Source organism: Schistocerca nitens, chromosome 3, assembly GCF_023898315.1.
Source record: "Schistocerca nitens isolate TAMUIC-IGC-003100 chromosome 3, iqSchNite1.1, whole genome shotgun sequence".
Taxonomy (NCBI): domain Eukaryota; kingdom Metazoa; phylum Arthropoda; class Insecta; order Orthoptera; family Acrididae; genus Schistocerca; species Schistocerca nitens.
In genome coordinates this window covers 607,582,045-607,600,142 of record NC_064616.1, presented here as the reverse complement: position 1 = coordinate 607,600,142, position 18,098 = coordinate 607,582,045, and the positions used below count along the sequence as shown (strand labels likewise).

The following is an 18,098-nucleotide window of genomic DNA, read 5'->3' as shown; positions in this document are numbered from 1 at the left end:
TATCATACCTGAAAGGTAAGAATGGAGGATTATTCCCACCAACCAATGGTCGATAGGCCTCGTCAGGCTTCTTCTTCAAATAAATTATCTGTAACAAAAAACATTAGTAACATACATGGACACAATTTGTAATTATAATGAACATGAAGAATAATACATATAAAATTAAAAGCATCAACATACATTGGGTGATCACGAAGCAGCCAACAGTCCCAGTTAAATTGGAAACTGGAACTTAAATTGTGGAGACATAAACTCAAGAAATAAAATAAGGGGGTACTGATGGTTACAATCATTTTGCTGATCCCATTTGAAGAAACTGCAGCTTAAGGAGACACCAAACGCTTAAGTTATACATGTAGCTTCTTGTAAACAATATGGCCATGTAGTAGATTTTAAGGTATGCAAGGACTGCTTGTACTTTTGAGCTAAGGATGAAATCTTCATCCTGCAAGTCTTCCCACACATCTCCAATCAAGTACTGCTGTATAGAGAAAATATACACTGATGAGCCAAAACTTTAGGACCACTATCCATCTCAAATTTGAAAGCCACCTTGTGGCATTGCAGTTACATGATGTGGTACGCTAAGTATACGAGGTGCGGCTAGAAAAAAACCGGACTGATGCTGGAAAAAACATTTATTTTCAATTATTTACAATTTCATGTTATCTCCTTCAATGTACTCTCCTCCTCAGTCTCTACACCGCTCCATACGAATTTTCCACTGTTCATAGCAATGCTGCAGATCATTTTCAGTAAGTCCATACATTATTTCCGTCGCTTTTTCTTTTACTGCTTCAACAGTCTCAAATCTAGTTCCTTTCAAAGCTGACTTGACTTTAGGGAAAAGAAAAAAGTCACAGGGGGCCAAATCACGTGAGTAGGGTGGATGATCTAAGATGGGAATGTTGTGTTTTGCCAAAAACGTCTTCACTGACAACGCACTGTGAGCTGGGGCATTGTCTTGGTGTAGAATCCATGACTTTTTTCTCCACAAATTGTTCCGTTTTCTCCGTACTCGCTCACGTAGGGTAGCCAGGACGCTAATGTAGTAATGCTGATTCACTGTTTGTCCCTCTGGTACCCAATCAATGTGCACAATCCCTTTGATGTCAAAAAAAACAATCATCATTGCCTTGAATTTCGATTTTGACATTCGTGCTTTTTTTTGTCGTGGAGAACCAGGAGTTTTCCAATGCATCGATTGGCGTTTAGTTTTGGGATCGTAAGTAAAAAACCACGATTCATCGCAAGTAATAACATTTTGTAAGAAGATGGGATCACTTTCAATGTTTTCCAGGATGTCAGAACAAATCATTCTTCGGCGTTCCTTCTGTTCAATTGTGAGACACTTTGGAACCATTTTTGAACACACTTTGTTCATGTTGAAACTTTCATGAAGAATCTGCCTAACACTTTCCTTGTCAACTCCTGTTAACTCAGACACTGCTCTGATTGTTAAACGGCGATCTTGTCGAACAAGTTTACCGATTTTTTCAATGTTTGCATCAGTTTTTGCTGACAATGGTCTGCCAGTGCGAGTGTCATCACTGGTGTCTTCGCGGCCATCTTTAAATCGTTTAAACCACTCAAACACTTGTGTTCGCGATAAACAATCATCGCCGTACACTTGTTGTAACATTACAAACGTTTCACTTGCAGATTTTCCTAGTTTGAAACAAAATTTGATGTTAACACGCTGTTCTTTCTGTACACTCAACATTTTCCGACGCACAGACAAAACGTCAACTACTTAAAACAGACGCCACGGGCAGACTGAGTGCAGGAGGCAGATGAAACTCGAGCAGTAGGCGGAGCGAGAGTCACGTGACAGGCCACGCGACTTTCAGCCTTATTGCATTCGTTTTATTGTTTCACCAGTACTAGTCCGGTTTTTTTCTAGCCACACCTCGTATAAAGTGGACCATAGGCCAATTGGGAATCATTCTAGTAACGATACAGGCCATAGAAGTGGAAATCCACTGACATAAGCGACTGTATCTAAAGACAGAGTATTATAGCCCGGTGCATCTGGGCCCAGAGAATCTCTGAAACAGTGAAGCTGGATGGCTGTTCATGTGCTACTGTTGTGAACATTTATGGAAAGTGGATGAAGGGTGGTGTAACCACATGTAGCTGGCAAGGTGTTGGATGTTTGTGTATAAACACAGGACCTGGAGGTCGGAGGCATGTCTGCTAAGTAATGCAGGACAGGTGGCAATCTGTGCCAGATCTGACAATGGAGTACAATGCTGGTGCAGGCAATAAGTGTTTTGGACCACATCAGTCACTGCACATTGTTGAACACAAGGCACTGTCAATTACAACAGCGGTAGGCATAGGCTCATACAGACTGAACCACTAAATAATGCAAAAGTGTCACGTGGTCACATTAATCACATTTCTTGTTACACCAGGTTCATTATAACAGGTAATGATATGGCAAGCACACTGTTCAAGCCGAATTTGTAGCAACTTGGAGTAACCAATACTTATTCCATTTTGCTACGCTTGATGTGTTTCTTTCCTCTTGTGAATTGCTATTGGCGGCACCACAAACAGGGGGCATAATGTAAGTTAGCATGAGCATTTGATATGGCAAAGAAGTGACTAGCCTCATTTATTTTTTTTTTTGTTCTCACAAACAGAGTACTGACACAGTGTTCATAATATTTTTATGGAACTTGAGGTACTTGTTTGATTCAACAAATAACATATGCAGCATACATATCTTGGATGGAAGTGATAGACATTTATGCAATGAATACAAAAATCAAATTTGTTCGGTGTCACTTGTGTGCTTCCTTAACAATACTAGTTTACGAGCTGATCTTTGCATCTTAAGGGGAAAAAAAAGGAAAAAAATTCAACGCGTAGATTTGGACCAGTGACAAGAAATCACCAGACCTCCGATGGCAAGAAATAATTTGAAGACATTGAAAAATGTAATACATGGAGAAATACGAATTATTCAGGAATACAGAGAGGAAGGCAGAAGCACCATGACATCAATAGGTACACAAACAAAAGTTACAGAGTTTTGCTAGCTTTCAGAATGAACTTCCTTTTCCAAGCTTACACACACACACACACACACACACACACACACACACACACACACACACACACAAATGCCTGTCTCCCTAAATTGTGCACAGTTGACTGCCAGCTCTTTCCTGGCCAACAGTGAGTGTATAGGGGTGAGAGGGGGGTGCAGGGTAGTGTAGGGTGGGGTGGGGTGCAGAGACAGGTGGGAGGCAGGGAGGGTGTTGGGAGAAGCGCCTAGCAGCTTGTGGGCGAGTGGAGAGCCGTCTGTGAGCTAGTTGGGGGTGCAGGTAGAGAGGGGAGGTGACAGATTTATTTCAAACTTTGTATATCTTTAGCAGACAATTGAAACAACATAATGTGCAAGTAGTAAGGTGCACTACTGTGGCAATTCCGAGAAAATCACAAGAGAAGTTTTGTACATCTATTATGATGCTTATGCATCTGTGTGTAGATGCCGGATGTTTGAGTTCATGGTGGTCAAGTGATAGCGCTTAAGATTTGTAAGACGAATGTGGATGAGGCAACAGTTCGACTCCCTCTCAGACTTAATTTTTTTTTTTTTATCAGTGATCATATTATTTAATTTATATGACATTTGAGATGTAATATAATGAAAAAAAAACACGTGTATTTGCATGAAATATTTGCACGAAGTTTCAATTTATGTTTTTCACGTCTGTACGACAACTACCATCCTGCAGCGTGCAATGTCAGGAGCACATCCGACAAGTAAATGTACATTACTCTCGCGATCTGGCACACTGTGACTTACTATATTACTGATTGTGAATAACATCATTTGCATAAATATTTATCGAGATTTGACTTGGAATTTCAAGCCTGTCTCTCGTCCTTGAAAATTTATTTACAAACAGTAAACAGTAAAATAACATACGAAATTCACTATATCTTCATGAAAATGCACTTTTTTTTGGTATATTATCTCTCAAATGTCATAAATTAAATAATGTGACCAGTGATGAAAAAAATTGAGATTAAAAAATAAGTGTAGGCGGGATTCAAACAATCGCCTTGTCCCTAACCTTCTTACACAGTGCAAACACTAACCCCTTGATCACAATGAGTTCTTACAGCCGGCACCTTTGCACAGATACATCAGTGACATAACAGATGCGCAAAAGTCTGGAATTGCCAGAGTAGAGCACCTTCCTATGTTGTTTTAATGGCCTAATAAAGGTGTACAGAGTTTAGAGTAAATCCATGATCCCAATGTCATGGCCTCCTCTTGTTGGTCTTATTGCACCGTAGTAAGCATGACGTCTTATGCTGTGGGAATGATGTTTTGGTGAATTCTGATTTACATAGTAATTTTAATTTTAATGTGCCAACACATTGCTGATTTCATGTTTTATGTACATGGAAATTCAATGGAAAGACTTTGTGTGTAGATGACACAAGATGTTTGTAATAATCTTTATGGAGATCTGAAGGTGGTAATGTAGTTTTACCGAAACCAGTTATCTACAATAGAGCTGGTTTTTTTTTTTTTTTTTTTTGTGATCTTGGCAAGAAGTTGTTGGTCTCCTAACTTATCCAGCCTCTTCACAGAGTCTGCATGTTAATCTGGATTTTGCAAGATTGATGGTACTGGGTGGGCAGATATGCTTCCTGTCACCACTCCATCCCTCCCAGGACAGAAAATATTAATCCCATCTCTTTGTGTTTAGTCTTACCCATGTTCAAGTATGAGTACATTTTCTCAAAATGTTTGTGAATCACGTAACAGATGCAGATGTGAGTACCAGCCTGGTATTCATGTAGTCAGATGTGGGATATCACTTAGAAACCACATCCAGACTGGACGAAACATCGGCCTTCGTTGTTAATCTGCCAGGTGGATTCAATATGGGGTTGGTGCACCTTTGAGAATCCTGGAAGTGGCATGCTTACACACACAGGCGTTTGGGTGGGTCATCCTTCTGGATTCAATATATTAATATAGTTACTCCTGCAAATATTAATAAATGGCAGTAATATATGTTGAACTATACTGTGAATTCAGCTTTCCAGTAACTTCAGTTGCTAATGTTCCAAATGTTAATGGTTTTCATACATGGTGTGTAGCAATATCTTTTTCTGCTGCAGTTAACTTTCAAAAAGTGATGCGCCACAGTGGAATACCATACAAAACAAGTAATTGAGGTGATATGATAGTTAATTCATTTAGGCTTGTTCAAACCACAATGGAGAAAAACACTTGAATATGACTGTCAACTTTGAGGTGAGATTTTAAAACAGTTCCATTTCTGAAAAATTTCTTTGGCTGGAGAGTGGGTGCTAAACTTAATAGTGCTAAAACTATTTCTCCATGTATAATAATATATGGAAAGTTCTGACTGAGAATTACCAAGTGCGCGCGCATGCGCGCGCGCGCACACACACACACACACACACACACACACACACACACACACACACACACACGGGTGGGGGCAGACTTGGAAAGCCCCAGTCAAACCTCAATAAATAATTATGTGAATGATGTTATTCACAATCAGCAATATAGTAGGTCATAATGTGCCAGACCACGAGAGTAATTTACAATTACTTGTCAGATGTCCTCTCGATATCACACGTTGCAGGATGGATTTGTTATACAGACATGGAAAACATAAATTGAAACTTCACACAAATACATGTTTTTTTTATTATATTACCTCTCAAATGTTATATAAATTAAATAATATGACCAGTCATGAAAAAATGTAGATAAATATTAAGTCTGAGAGGGAGTCAAACTGTCACCTCATACACATTCGTCTTACGAAGCTTAAACGCTAATAACTTGACCACCATGAACTCAAACGTCCGGCATCTATGCACAGACATGTAAAACTTCTCTTGCGATTTTCTCGGAACTGCCATAGTGCACCTTACTACTTGCACATTATGTATTTGTAATGACCTACTAAAGATGTACAAAGTTTGAAGTAAGTCTGTGATCCCAATGTCATGGCCTCCGCTTGTATGTGGTAAGAACTTGGTGCGGCATGCACTGCAGGGCTCAGTGCCATATCATGTCCAGCATGGCAGGAACTGCCATGTAGAGCAGTCTGATCACACATGGACGTGCACTCAGCAGTGGAAGGGTAGAGCATTTCAACTGTACCCATAGTATAGTGCATAATATCTTACCATAATGATATATATTTTATGTAATGTTACTTTATTATAACTAATCATATAAAAATGATTTGTCATTGATGGGTCTCGACTGTGTCAGTGCTACAAATAGCTTTTTTTGTTGTTGAAACAAGCTTTAAAATAAAAATGATCAAATATGAAATCTCACTCTGTTATCCATCAGCCAATCATCACACCAGTAAAGGTGTGATTAGTAATGAAAATAGCAGTTGATGGATATTTTGTAGCTGGTGGATTGCTCGACAGTACCAAATACATACAGTTTAAGTTGTTACTTTTACAGGCCTAAGGCAACATCTCTCACCAGCAGATTATACAGGAAACTACTGTACGATCAACTGTTCATGATCAAGTGTTCACATGCACCATCTTCCCTGAGAGCTGCACATTCATTCACATTGCAGTTCATCATCATGCCTGACTGCCTCAGAATGGTTCTACAAATACTCCACAGCCATGAAGTAACTTGTCTCACCTCCCTGGTCACTTGTCCTGAAATGAGCTGTGTGTGCTAAAGTGATATTATGGCACACCAAAGCCCTTGGTGTCTTATGAAGTTATCATTGTAATTAGGGAGCAAGATGGTGCTACAAGCTCTTTTGTACGCATGTCTAATTTAATTAGTCACTGATATTTTATTCATCTTTTATTGAGTTTTCAAACATCAAATAATAGAATTACAATAATCATATTTTAAAAAGCAAGTCTTGTATATTGTAATGAGTTTGCCTGGTAACTAAACCACATAAAATGACTGACATATGGGGTATGATCTGCTACTTTTTAATCAATTTACTTTCTCAAGAGAATTTATATTTGCCCTGCTGTTGGAACTGTGTAAATCACTTCACTTATTTTCTTCAATTCATAGATTTAGAAAAAATTCAGTCTTCTTCTTCCTGAAATGCTTCTGCTTATGCAGGTCATTCACAGAACCACTCCCCATCTTCTCTTTTCTCCCACAAACTACCATTTAGCATCTCCCATTTTCCTTATGATGTTGTCCATTACTGCACTAAAAAGTACTGTGATAGTACTCTTCTTTGCCAAACCTTCCGCCCATTATCAGGGTGTATACGTGGACAAGGAAAAGAAATTCCCAGATTTTTCCCGGATCTCCCAGTTAAAAATACACTTTCTCCTGGGTGAAAATACATTTTTTCCGTGTTAAGTGACAGTATACTTTTCCTTGGAACTGCAAAATTTGTCAATCATTAGAATGGTTATGGTTTTGTACAGCGGTTTATAATTTCCCGGCACTTTAGAAAACGAAACACAGGGGAAAAAACTTGTTTTGGAATGTTCTTTGAAGTGCAGCAACATGTACGCTGCATATTTTCATATTACGAAAGTATAAATATGAAATCAAGATTGCGATGTGCTTTTGTAAGCCAGTCATAGCTCATGTTATGTGATCTCACCAGCCGATAACAGCGGATATCCAGAGCATAAGACACGTGATGTAGTCAGTCAATAGCAACATCACTGTTAAGTAGCGCAAACACATAAACAGGAAAAGCTAACGGTTTAAATTAATGTACATAGTGTTGCTACACGAAAAGCAAAGATTTCATATATAATATCTGTCTCTAAGATTAATAAGCTACAAGAGAAGCTAAGATTTCACACATGATGTTGATCTTTTTTGTGTGTTTTACACTTTAAGAAACATCACATAAATGTGCCAGAAAATGTTTAATTCCGACATAAATCTCCGATCTTCTGGGCTCGAAATTCTTCTGAATGACTTCTCATCAAAGAGTTGATTTTTAAATGAGAGTCAAACACGGCTGTGATTCACCGTACATTCTCGCACATAGTTTGTTCCAGCAGTTGCCAGAGAGTCCAAGATAAGAGGTCTCACCGCGCTTGCGCAGCTACGATGACGTAGGAAGTCCGTATGTTCCTATGTGCAAACATTAAAAGATCTAAAATTATGTCATAAAAGAAACAAGACATCAGAGGATACTCCAAGAGCGTCGGAATTTCGTGAACCTTACTGAAATGAATAATTCGCCTTAAAGTGCACTTTCATATATCCAGATTCCTAACGAAGTAGGCCTCGACCTGATATTAAGCTTTTCAATGTGGTTTTCGGAATGTAAATTTTCTTGGTGTACCAGTACTGTATTAACTCATGTTTGGTTCTTTATTATGGCACAATGCTGTACGTGCTAGAAGATGAAAACATGCACTTGAAATGCAGCGAACAGTTGAAATTAGCCAATAGTGTGGAATTAAACACTTCATTTCAAATAAATTGGCTGCCTCAGCGAAAAAGATACATAAAAGTCGAATTTCTTTAGCAAAGCGACAAAAATAACTTCATTGTTCTGCAAGACAATTAATGCTTGACTGTCAGAAAGGCAGAAAAAGTAAAATCTGAAACTAATAACATATTTTAGCCCTGCGTAATTACGTGAATGTATTTTAATTCACTTGATAGCTCCCAGTCACAGAAATAGCTTTTTTTTTCATTTGACATGAGAGCAGTAAACGAAGAGGAAATAGCAAAGTCACTAAATATAAACATGGATCACGTGGAGACTACCCCCAACTCACTCACTCCCTCCCCCCCCACCCCACCGCTGTAACTCAGACTGCTCTGCGCAACAGCCCCTGATCTACGATATTTCGAACTGGGGCAATACTAGATGGTAGTCTGAATCTATGCACTTCGCTAGTAATTATAACAATTCTGGTCATTCGCATACCCAATCAATCACATAAACAAACAGCAGTTGCCATTCACCCGTTCGGCTTTATGCCGCTCAGCTCGTATAGCCCTGTCCCCTTTTGTCTGCAGGATAGTTTTTATTTCTAGATGGATTCCCCTCAGAATCACCACGTACACTATGCACGCATTCAAATATCAACTTATAATTCATTTAGAAATCAACCTGGAATGTGTTCAAAACCCAATAGGGAAGCGTTTCGAAATCATCTAAATAATCGATAGACCAACGTGTGCTAGAAGCTAGGCGCTTCATGAAACAAGGTTTTTTTTTCCTCTCTAGAATATGAATTTGACCTCCACCCCCCAAAAATTGTTGGTGGTTCAGATACCCCGGTTTGCTGCTTACACAGCCAACAGTGACATTTCTGTGGCCAGAAGCGGGAGAAAGTACTACTCATACACGACTCAACTGTACATGCACATAAGCTCACTCGTAACTGCTTAAATGAATCTAATGTAAACAATTGTGATGTCACACTCATCACAGGTAATTTGTTGTTAAAGAGCATCACATAGTCTTCCTAAAGCCTTTCACACATTCTGCTGTTGGTAGACGCTTATACGAGCTCTATGTGTATTTATGTGGAGCACTTCCTTTGCAAATTAAGTTTTATTCTCTCATTCATGTTTCGTTGCTGCAGTATTATTCTGCAGTAGCGGGATACAGAAATAGACATTGTTAGAGTATCGGTTCTTACCAGTCAAAATTACAAAAAATTAACTGAAAACTAAAACAATGAAAAATTCCCAGAATTCTAAAAAAAATCCCGGGTTTTTCCCGGATCTCCCGGCTGTCCCGGGTCGTATACACCCTGATTATAAATCGTTTTGATGTTTTGCCGTTCATTGCAGCACAATTCAGGCATTTTTTGTACATGTTTCTGATTCGCAGTAGCATTTCTTTTGACAACTTCACTCTATTCAGACCTTGCCATATTTCTTCGCTTCTAAGTGTCATAAGCCTTTTATCTATTAATGTGACTACAATGTCTTCCCCAAATCCCAGTTTCTTTTCTACAAACTGTCTGGCTGTAAATATGGCATCTATATTGATCTTCCATGCTGAAATACTTCTTGTTGTTCTCTTAATTGTGATTCTATCTTATTTCTGATTTTCTGTAAAATTGTCTTTTTATAAATTTTCATGCAGTGGGACAGTAGTGCTATTCCTCAGTAATTCTCACAGAGTGCCTTGTTATCCTTCTTAAAGACAGTTACAATAACTGCCTTTATCCAATCATCAGGTATCTTTCCATACATCCATACTATTATTATTAGTATTATTATTATTATTCCACACAGCCACTGAATTTCGATAGGTCCCGTGACTATAATCATTTCCACTGTGATGTCATCTACTCCAGGAGCTTTGCCATTTTTCATTTCTGATACAGCTTTCTCTAAATCCAACACCTGCAGATGATCTCTTTCTATCTCCTCTGTGATGGTAATATTTCTTTCAACTCCCTCTATCCCTCACGTTATTTGTTTCATCCTGTCCTTCATATAATTTTGGTAGTATTCTTTCCACAAATTTTTTGATGACAGTCTACAGCAAGAATATATTTTAGAAAATGCATGTTAACTCTTGTGTGTTGAATTTTACATATTTATTCCGATCATTTTACAGTCTAATAACAAAAATGGTAAAAACGTATTTTTAAAAACAGCTTAAAAATTAAGGTGTGACTTATAGTCCATAAAATATGGTATTCAAAATTCTTAAAACATACTTGATTTGCTATACAGGACGATTCAAAAAGAAAGAACAGATTCCAGTTGTTTATTTCAGACAAACCATGAAAGACACATTGAGCATGTCACTGGATACAGGAGGGTTCGAAGTTTTATGTTCGCACAGACACTCAACATGGGTCATTGTTTGAGGAAGTGTGATTACATCTCGGATATGCTCGACATTTTGATTAAACGTGCATAGCTGACAAGTGCTCTTCCCTTTGCATATACAACCAGCTTCCAAGAATTTTGTATGACAGTTGTAAATCTGCTTGTGCAGGGGCAGCTTCTTGCTCAATTGGCAGCAGAATGCATGTTGCATTTGAACAGTGGATTAACTTCACACAAATTTCAATACACAAAATGATTTCTTGTGTGGTGTAGTTGCCATCTTCCTACAAGCAAACAACAGTGCAGCCTGTCCGCAGCTTGTAGTCTAGTGGCCAGCATTGCTGCCTCTGGATCACGGGCTCCCGGGTTCGATTCCGTGTTGGGGATTTCTTCTGCCCAGTGACTGGGTATTTGTGTTGTCCTCATCATTTCATCATCATTCATGAAAGTGGCGAGATGGGAGTGAGTAAAGATTGGGCATTTGTATGGGCATTGATAACTGTGCAGTTGAGTGCCCCACAAACCAATAATAATAATAATAATAATAATAATAATAATAATAATCATCATCATCATCATCATCATCGACAGTGCAGCTTCAACAAAATTTTGGACCTTCCTCTAGCCAGTGATAGGCGCAATGTGTTTCTATCTTTTATAGTTCGTCTGTAATAAACAATTGGAATCACCTGGTATATTGGTCATTTGGTAATGTTACTACTGATTAAAGGTCATTAATATGGACATGAAAAAGTGAAAAAGTAATGGGCCTAAGATGGAACATTGTGTGATACAACATGTAATTAGTTTCCAGTTGGATGATGACTGACAACTCTGTAAAACACTCTTTCCTATTGACACCATATGTTTCCAGTCAGGGAAATACACTTTAAACCATCTGCTGCAGAGGACATACACTTTAAGAGAATATTGTTGTTACAGGAAAGGACAAGACTTTGCACAGAGCAGGTCATAGGCAGTTGTGCTGTGAAGTGTTAGTGGGGCGTAAATACTTGACAGTATCTTCTTTGTCCCTACTTAAATCAAATGCATGAGCTAGGGGATTGCCTGTTGGGATGAAGTACAGTGGGGACTGTGTAGGCCCTGCAGCCATTATGGGAGCTGTGAAGGCACTACTGTAACTCTGAAAACTGGTGGTCAACAGGACTCTGGTGAAGCTACAATAGGTCCAGCTAGCCAGTAGGGGGTAACCCATTTGTTTTCAACAATCAAATGAGCCTTGGATCGAAACCAATACCGACAGTGACAAAGCCTTTGAGCAGATCCACCACACATTTCTTCCAACATGGCCCCAACAAAAGACAGATTTGTCTGAAGAAATATATAAGAATTGGTACTATTAATGTTGTATCATTTAAAACAATGATTTAAGACACCAGGAACCACATGGATAATGACAGAAAGAAACAAACCAATAATGGGACCAAGCGAGGTGAGAAAGGAAGGGACTGGTGGTAAGGTGCTGGAAAAAGGATGTAGGTTTTGTGGTCAGGAAGAGACAAAAGAAGAAATGGTGACACAGTGACAGTGGCTAAAGAACTGGTGAACAAAGCACTGAATGTGGAAAATGTTAGAGACAGAATTAAGATAATGACGAAAGGAAATATTCTTGATGTAATCCAGGTTTATGCTCCGCAAACAGGATAGTAAACAGACAAGAAAGAAGAGTTTATCACTGAACTGGAAGATGCTGTAACATCTAATAATACTGCGCTTATAGGCGACTAATGCTAAGAGATTGGAATGATAGAAGTGGATATGAAACAGTAATGGAAAGTCACAGAGATCATCACAGAAATGAAGAATGTGAGTATTACTAGGCCACGTCTAAAAAACAAATGGATAACTGGTAATGGACGGTATAAGAAAAGAGAATTACAAGTTTACCATATACAGTTGGAATTTGGAACAGAAGTCAAAACAGACTATATAATAATAACTGAAGAAATTAGAAGATGCGTGACAGAAGTGAAGGTGACGCCAAGTACTGTTCTTGATGGAAACCATAGGTTATTGGTAAGGACAGTGAAGAAATTCAGAAAAGGCACATAGGAGGAAAAAAGACAGGCTAAAATCAAGTGCTGGAAGATAAAAGATTGAGAAACCCAAGAGATATACAGGGAGAAGATTAAGACAGTTTCCAAAAGATGAAAGGAAAGATGTAGAAGAAGAATGGAGAAGGTTAAAACAAGCTTTAGTCAAGGCAGCGGGAGAAACATGTAGGGAATCAACAAAAGTCACACATGAAGAAACTCCATGGTGGAATGGAAGAACTGCAAAAGCTGACCAGAAGAAGAATGACACATGGTGAGGATGATTCAAAAACAGAACAGAACATAACAGAGACAAATAGAAATGACTAATCAGAGCAGTAAGAAAAATGATAGCATTGGCTAAGACGATTTCTTGAGAAAAATTCACAAAAGAAATAGAAGAGAATTTTAAGGATGACAAGAGGACTTTATATTGCATATCAGGTAATGGAGGGGAGGGGGGGGGGGACTTAAAAATCATCAACAAAGAATGAAAACCTGTGTGGGATGAAGAAGTAGTTTTTGAAAGTATGGAAAGAATATATTTTGGAAAATGCATGTTAACTTTTCTGTATTAAATTTTACACATTTGTTCTCGTCAGTTTCGGTCCGCAACCATCATCCACGCAAAATCAAAAAAATAATACGACTTTTTCATGTTGTGTAAGATGCTAAAGAAAAATGCCGCTCGAAGTATCGAGACTCGTTCAACTTAGGTACTAGGAGACTAAGTTGAATGAGTCACAATACTTCACTGATCCTGTGGAAAAATCAGCTTTGAGTTCGTAACACGAAACATTTCCCTCAGCTCACGGCAGTCATTTGTGGACCAGACATGACTGGATACATTTCATAAATTGAAATATTTCATCACGAGTTCTCAAAGAAATTGCAAGACATTGCACAACTGAAGATGGATTTTGATTTATTTGTCAGAGCGTTTTTGCTTATTGCTGCTAATGTACCTCATTACTTCTGACTAAGGCTGACAGAGCACTGACTGGAGCACCCAGTTCAATGGTCAGTGTGTCCAATCCAGAAATTTAGCAGACTTTTATAAAATGTTACCCCAAAAGCTACATCCTTGACTGCAGAGACACGCCGCTGAAGTTATTTCACTTTCTGGTCCGACAATGTGTGCGAACATTTTTTCTTCTCTTTTGATCACCAACGTACCAGTTTAACAGATCATAATCTGTGTAACTCCATATGTTGACGGTATCACAAACCATAGTGCCAGACTTATTGCACATTCTAAAATTGAAATGTGTGTACGTTTCTAAACATGACAACACAATGTTAAATACCTATATGTAATGCTTACTGCAGTTCTGATCATCGTATTAGCACTAGGTAATGTATTTATTTAATTCTGTAATGAAAGTAATTGCTTTGGCAGAAAAATAAAAAATTGAAAATAGACACACATGATAAGTTGCTGCTTATAATAGTAAGCTACAATATCCAACTCTTCAAAGTAGCTGCACAGTGTTGCAAACACTTCTTCCTATGTTTCCTGTGTGTGTAGCCTTCAGCATACAGCCTTCTTACTCACACACCTGCTCAGACTGGCGCAGTGGTGGACAAAGCCAGAGCACTCAGCAACTCAACTGCACTCACTGAACTTGAGTGCACTATAGGAGTGCAAATGTTGGCCAGGCCTGGTTTGAACAATGCGGTGTGCTATGCCCTTGTCCTATGACGCTTGAATTGGCTTATTCACCCAGTTTTAGGGGTGCCCTCTGTTCACATGGATCCTAAACCAGTGTGCAAATTGGAATTTTTCACATATAACATTCACTGAAAGATAAAAATTATGCCTGACAACAAACCAAATCTCAAAGCTTTGGATGTGTAGTCTGACACTTCACTACTGAGCCACCAGCACACACTGTTGTTTTACAGAATTAATATTACTTATTATACAACACAAAACATTAATTTCAAAATTTCCTGCAAAGGTACTTTATTGTAAAGTGGGTGGACCTGTCCAACAGAAAGTTCTTTAACTCAGTGTTAAACTCCACTACATTACCCATAAGACGTTTAATACATTCAGACAGACTAATGGAGAAATGTAAACCCATGTATCTCACTCCTGTCTGGGCGAATGTGAAGCCTGATAACACTTTGTAGAGGTTGTTACTATTTCTTTGGTAATAGTAATATTGATAACATAAAATTATATACAACCACTGAGGTCCCAAACTTGCCACTACAGGTCATGGCTGCATATCCACATGATGACAGAGCGAGCAGGTCCACACGTTGACCACCCACAGCACTCATTCGTGCTGAAAACACAGTAATAGAGGCTTCAAAAGAAGAGCAATGGGGCATAATGCATTTTCTTACAGTGGAAAGTGAGACGAGTGTGGGAAACAGAAAATTGTCACAGAATGACAACAATATACAGAGGGAACTCACTGTCCATCACAATTCTGACACCCAATCCAACCTCTGGGACAATAGCTGCCACCATAACTCCCCAGTCTTCAATAATGGGGGCATCCACTTGTTGGATAATGATACTGGTGATGCAGTGTGGCATTCCAGATCCTTTCTCAAATCACTTTTGTCACGCCCTGACCCTTGCAATGGACTTGCAGTACTTCCCATACACTTGTAACATTATGTGAGAAATTTCCATTCCCCTGACATCTTCCGCTGTCAGGAAACAAACTAAACAACTTTGCACTCCTTTTCAACCCCCCATTCCTCTGTTTCCACCATGACATAGAGAAGCGGACAGTCGACACGTGCACGTGCTCACTCTGTTGCCACAGCAGTGTGCACCTACACCATGTGATATAAAGTATCCCAGAGATCCCAAAAACATGCATTTTTCATATTAGGTGCATTGGGCTGCCACCTACTCCATATCAGTAACCTCAGTAGTCATTAGACATTGTGAGAGAGCAGAAAGGGGAGCTCTGCGGAACTCGTGGACTTCGAATGTGGTCAGGTGATTGGGTGTCACTTGTTTCATACGTCTGTACGCAAGATTTCCACACTCGTAAACATCCCTAGGTCCACTGTTTCTGATGTGATAGTGAACTGGAAACGTGAAGGGACATGTACAGCACAAAAGCTTAAAAGCCAACCTCATCTGATGACTGACAGAGACCACCAACAGTTGAAGAGGGTCATTATGTGTAATAGGCAGACATCTACCTAGTCCATCACACAGGAATTCCAAACTGCATCAGGATCCACTGAAAGTACTATGACAGTTAGGTGGGGGTGAGAAAATTTGGATTTCATGGTCAAGTGGCTGCTCATAGCCACACATTATGCCGGTAAACGCCAAACGACACCACGTTTGGTGTAAGGTGTGTAAACATTGGATGATTGAACAGTGGAAAAACGTGTGGAGTGACAAATCACAGTAGACAATGTGGAGATCCGATGGCAGGGTGTGGTATGGCGAATGCCCGGTGAATGTCATTTGCCAGCATGTGTAGTGCCAACAGTAAAATTCGGAGGTGGTGGTGTTATGGTGTGGTCGTGTTTTTCATGGAGGGGACTTGCACCCGTTGTTTTGCATGGCACTGTCACAGCACAGGCCTACATTGATGTTTTAAGCACCTTCTTGCTTCCCACTGTTAAAGAGCAATTCGAGGATGGCGATTGCATCTTTCAAAACGACTGAGCTAAGCCATGTCTCCGCAATATCCTTTCTTTCAGGAGTGCTAGTTCTGCAAGGTTCACAGGAGAGCTTCTGTAAAGTTTGGAAGGTAGGAGACGAGGTACTGGCAGAAGTAAAGCTGTGAGGACCGGTCGTGAGTCGTGCTTCGGTAGCTCAGTTGGTAGAGCACTTGCCCGCGAAAGGCAAGGGTCCCGAGTTCGAGTCTCGGTCGGGCACACAGTTTTAATCTGCCAGGAAGTTTCATATCAGCACACACTCCGCTGCAGAGTGAAAATATCATTCTGGAAACTGGTACACCTGACTAACATCTCATAGGGACACCGCAGTCATGCAGAAGTGACACAACACGATGAGGCATGGGCTCTACCAATGTCTAAAGTAGTGCTGGAGGGGACTGACACCACGAATCGTGTAGGACTGTCCATAAATCTGCAAGAGTATGCGGGGGTGGATATCTCTCCTGAACAGCACGTTGCAAACACTCAGAAGAGTGTTCATGGAAACACTCTGTAGCAATTCTGGATGTGTGGGGTGTCACATTGTCCTACTGGAATTGCCCAAGTCCGTCAGAATGGACATGAATGGATGCCGGTGATCGACAGGAGGCTTATGTACGTGTCACCTGTCAGAGTCCTATCTAGACATATCAGGGGGTCCCGTATCACTCCAATTGCACACTGCTGTAACCGCAGGAACAAGCCAAGTCTAATTACAGTCGTTTTCAAGAAGTACCCCAAGAATAGTATGTAGGAAGGAGTTAAAATTGTAGTGCTGGACGCCTGGCATGGCCGAAGGGTCAGCTGAGGCGGAAGTCAAACTGTTGGGCAGCGGCACTTGATAAGAAAGCAAACAGCCAACAGATACAAACGAAGCTCTGTGTAAGGACTCATGATAAGCAATCAATTAAGAGTATCAACAGAAAGCATTCCTGGCTAGAGAGAGAGGTCTGGGAGTGCAGAGAGAAAGAAAGAGGGCCCTTGGTGGGGACAGCACTATGTCATGAGGAACCAATGAAGGGCTCAGGACACAGTGCGTGACCATATAGGGAGAGGCGCCTCTATCCCTCCACCCAGCCTCTGAAGAACAATAACAACAATAATACTTTAACGATGCCAAATAAGGACAAGTTGCCTTCGACGCTACGTCATGCCAAGCGCTGGCGGGGTCGAAGGGGGAACGCTAACAAAACTCGAGAGCACGCCGCTCTGCCTTCTTCTTGTTGGGTAGTTCTTGGTCTCTCGATGTCAGGCTCTACGTAGCGACGGTAGTCAGCATGATAGCAGCAGCCGACTTGGGCTGAGGAACAGGCTGTAGGCAGGCAGCCGGAGATAGCCACCGAAGAGGGTTAGGGCGTAGCCGCGGGACTCTGATGTAGGGTGCTAGGAAATATTGCAGAGCTTCTAGTAGGCAGTCGGAACGGTGGAATCAGTCACCGTCTCTGTATTAGACTTGGCCTTCCTGGGAATGCAATCACCACGCAGTTAGGGTGAGCTGTAATTATTCGGAATAAACTGCAATTTGTTAAAGTTGGCAAGACTTTAATTCTACCCGCTTCCTAGCCTAGTACCTTCACACTGGGGATTTACACATCTTA

General features: G+C 40.1%; 1 protein-coding gene across 1 annotated transcript in view; it reads right to left on the bottom strand.

Annotated features, from left to right (window-relative positions):
* The window catches only part of LOC126248543 (dual specificity protein phosphatase CDC14C-like), a 206,727-nt gene that overhangs the window by 123,850 nt on the left and 64,779 nt on the right, over positions 1–18,098 (bottom strand). Inside the window, exon 5 of the mRNA XM_049949604.1 lies at positions 9–88. Within this exon, the coding sequence (XP_049805561.1) occupies positions 9–88 (80 nt within the window). The remainder of the gene's footprint in view (positions 1–8; positions 89–18,098) is intronic.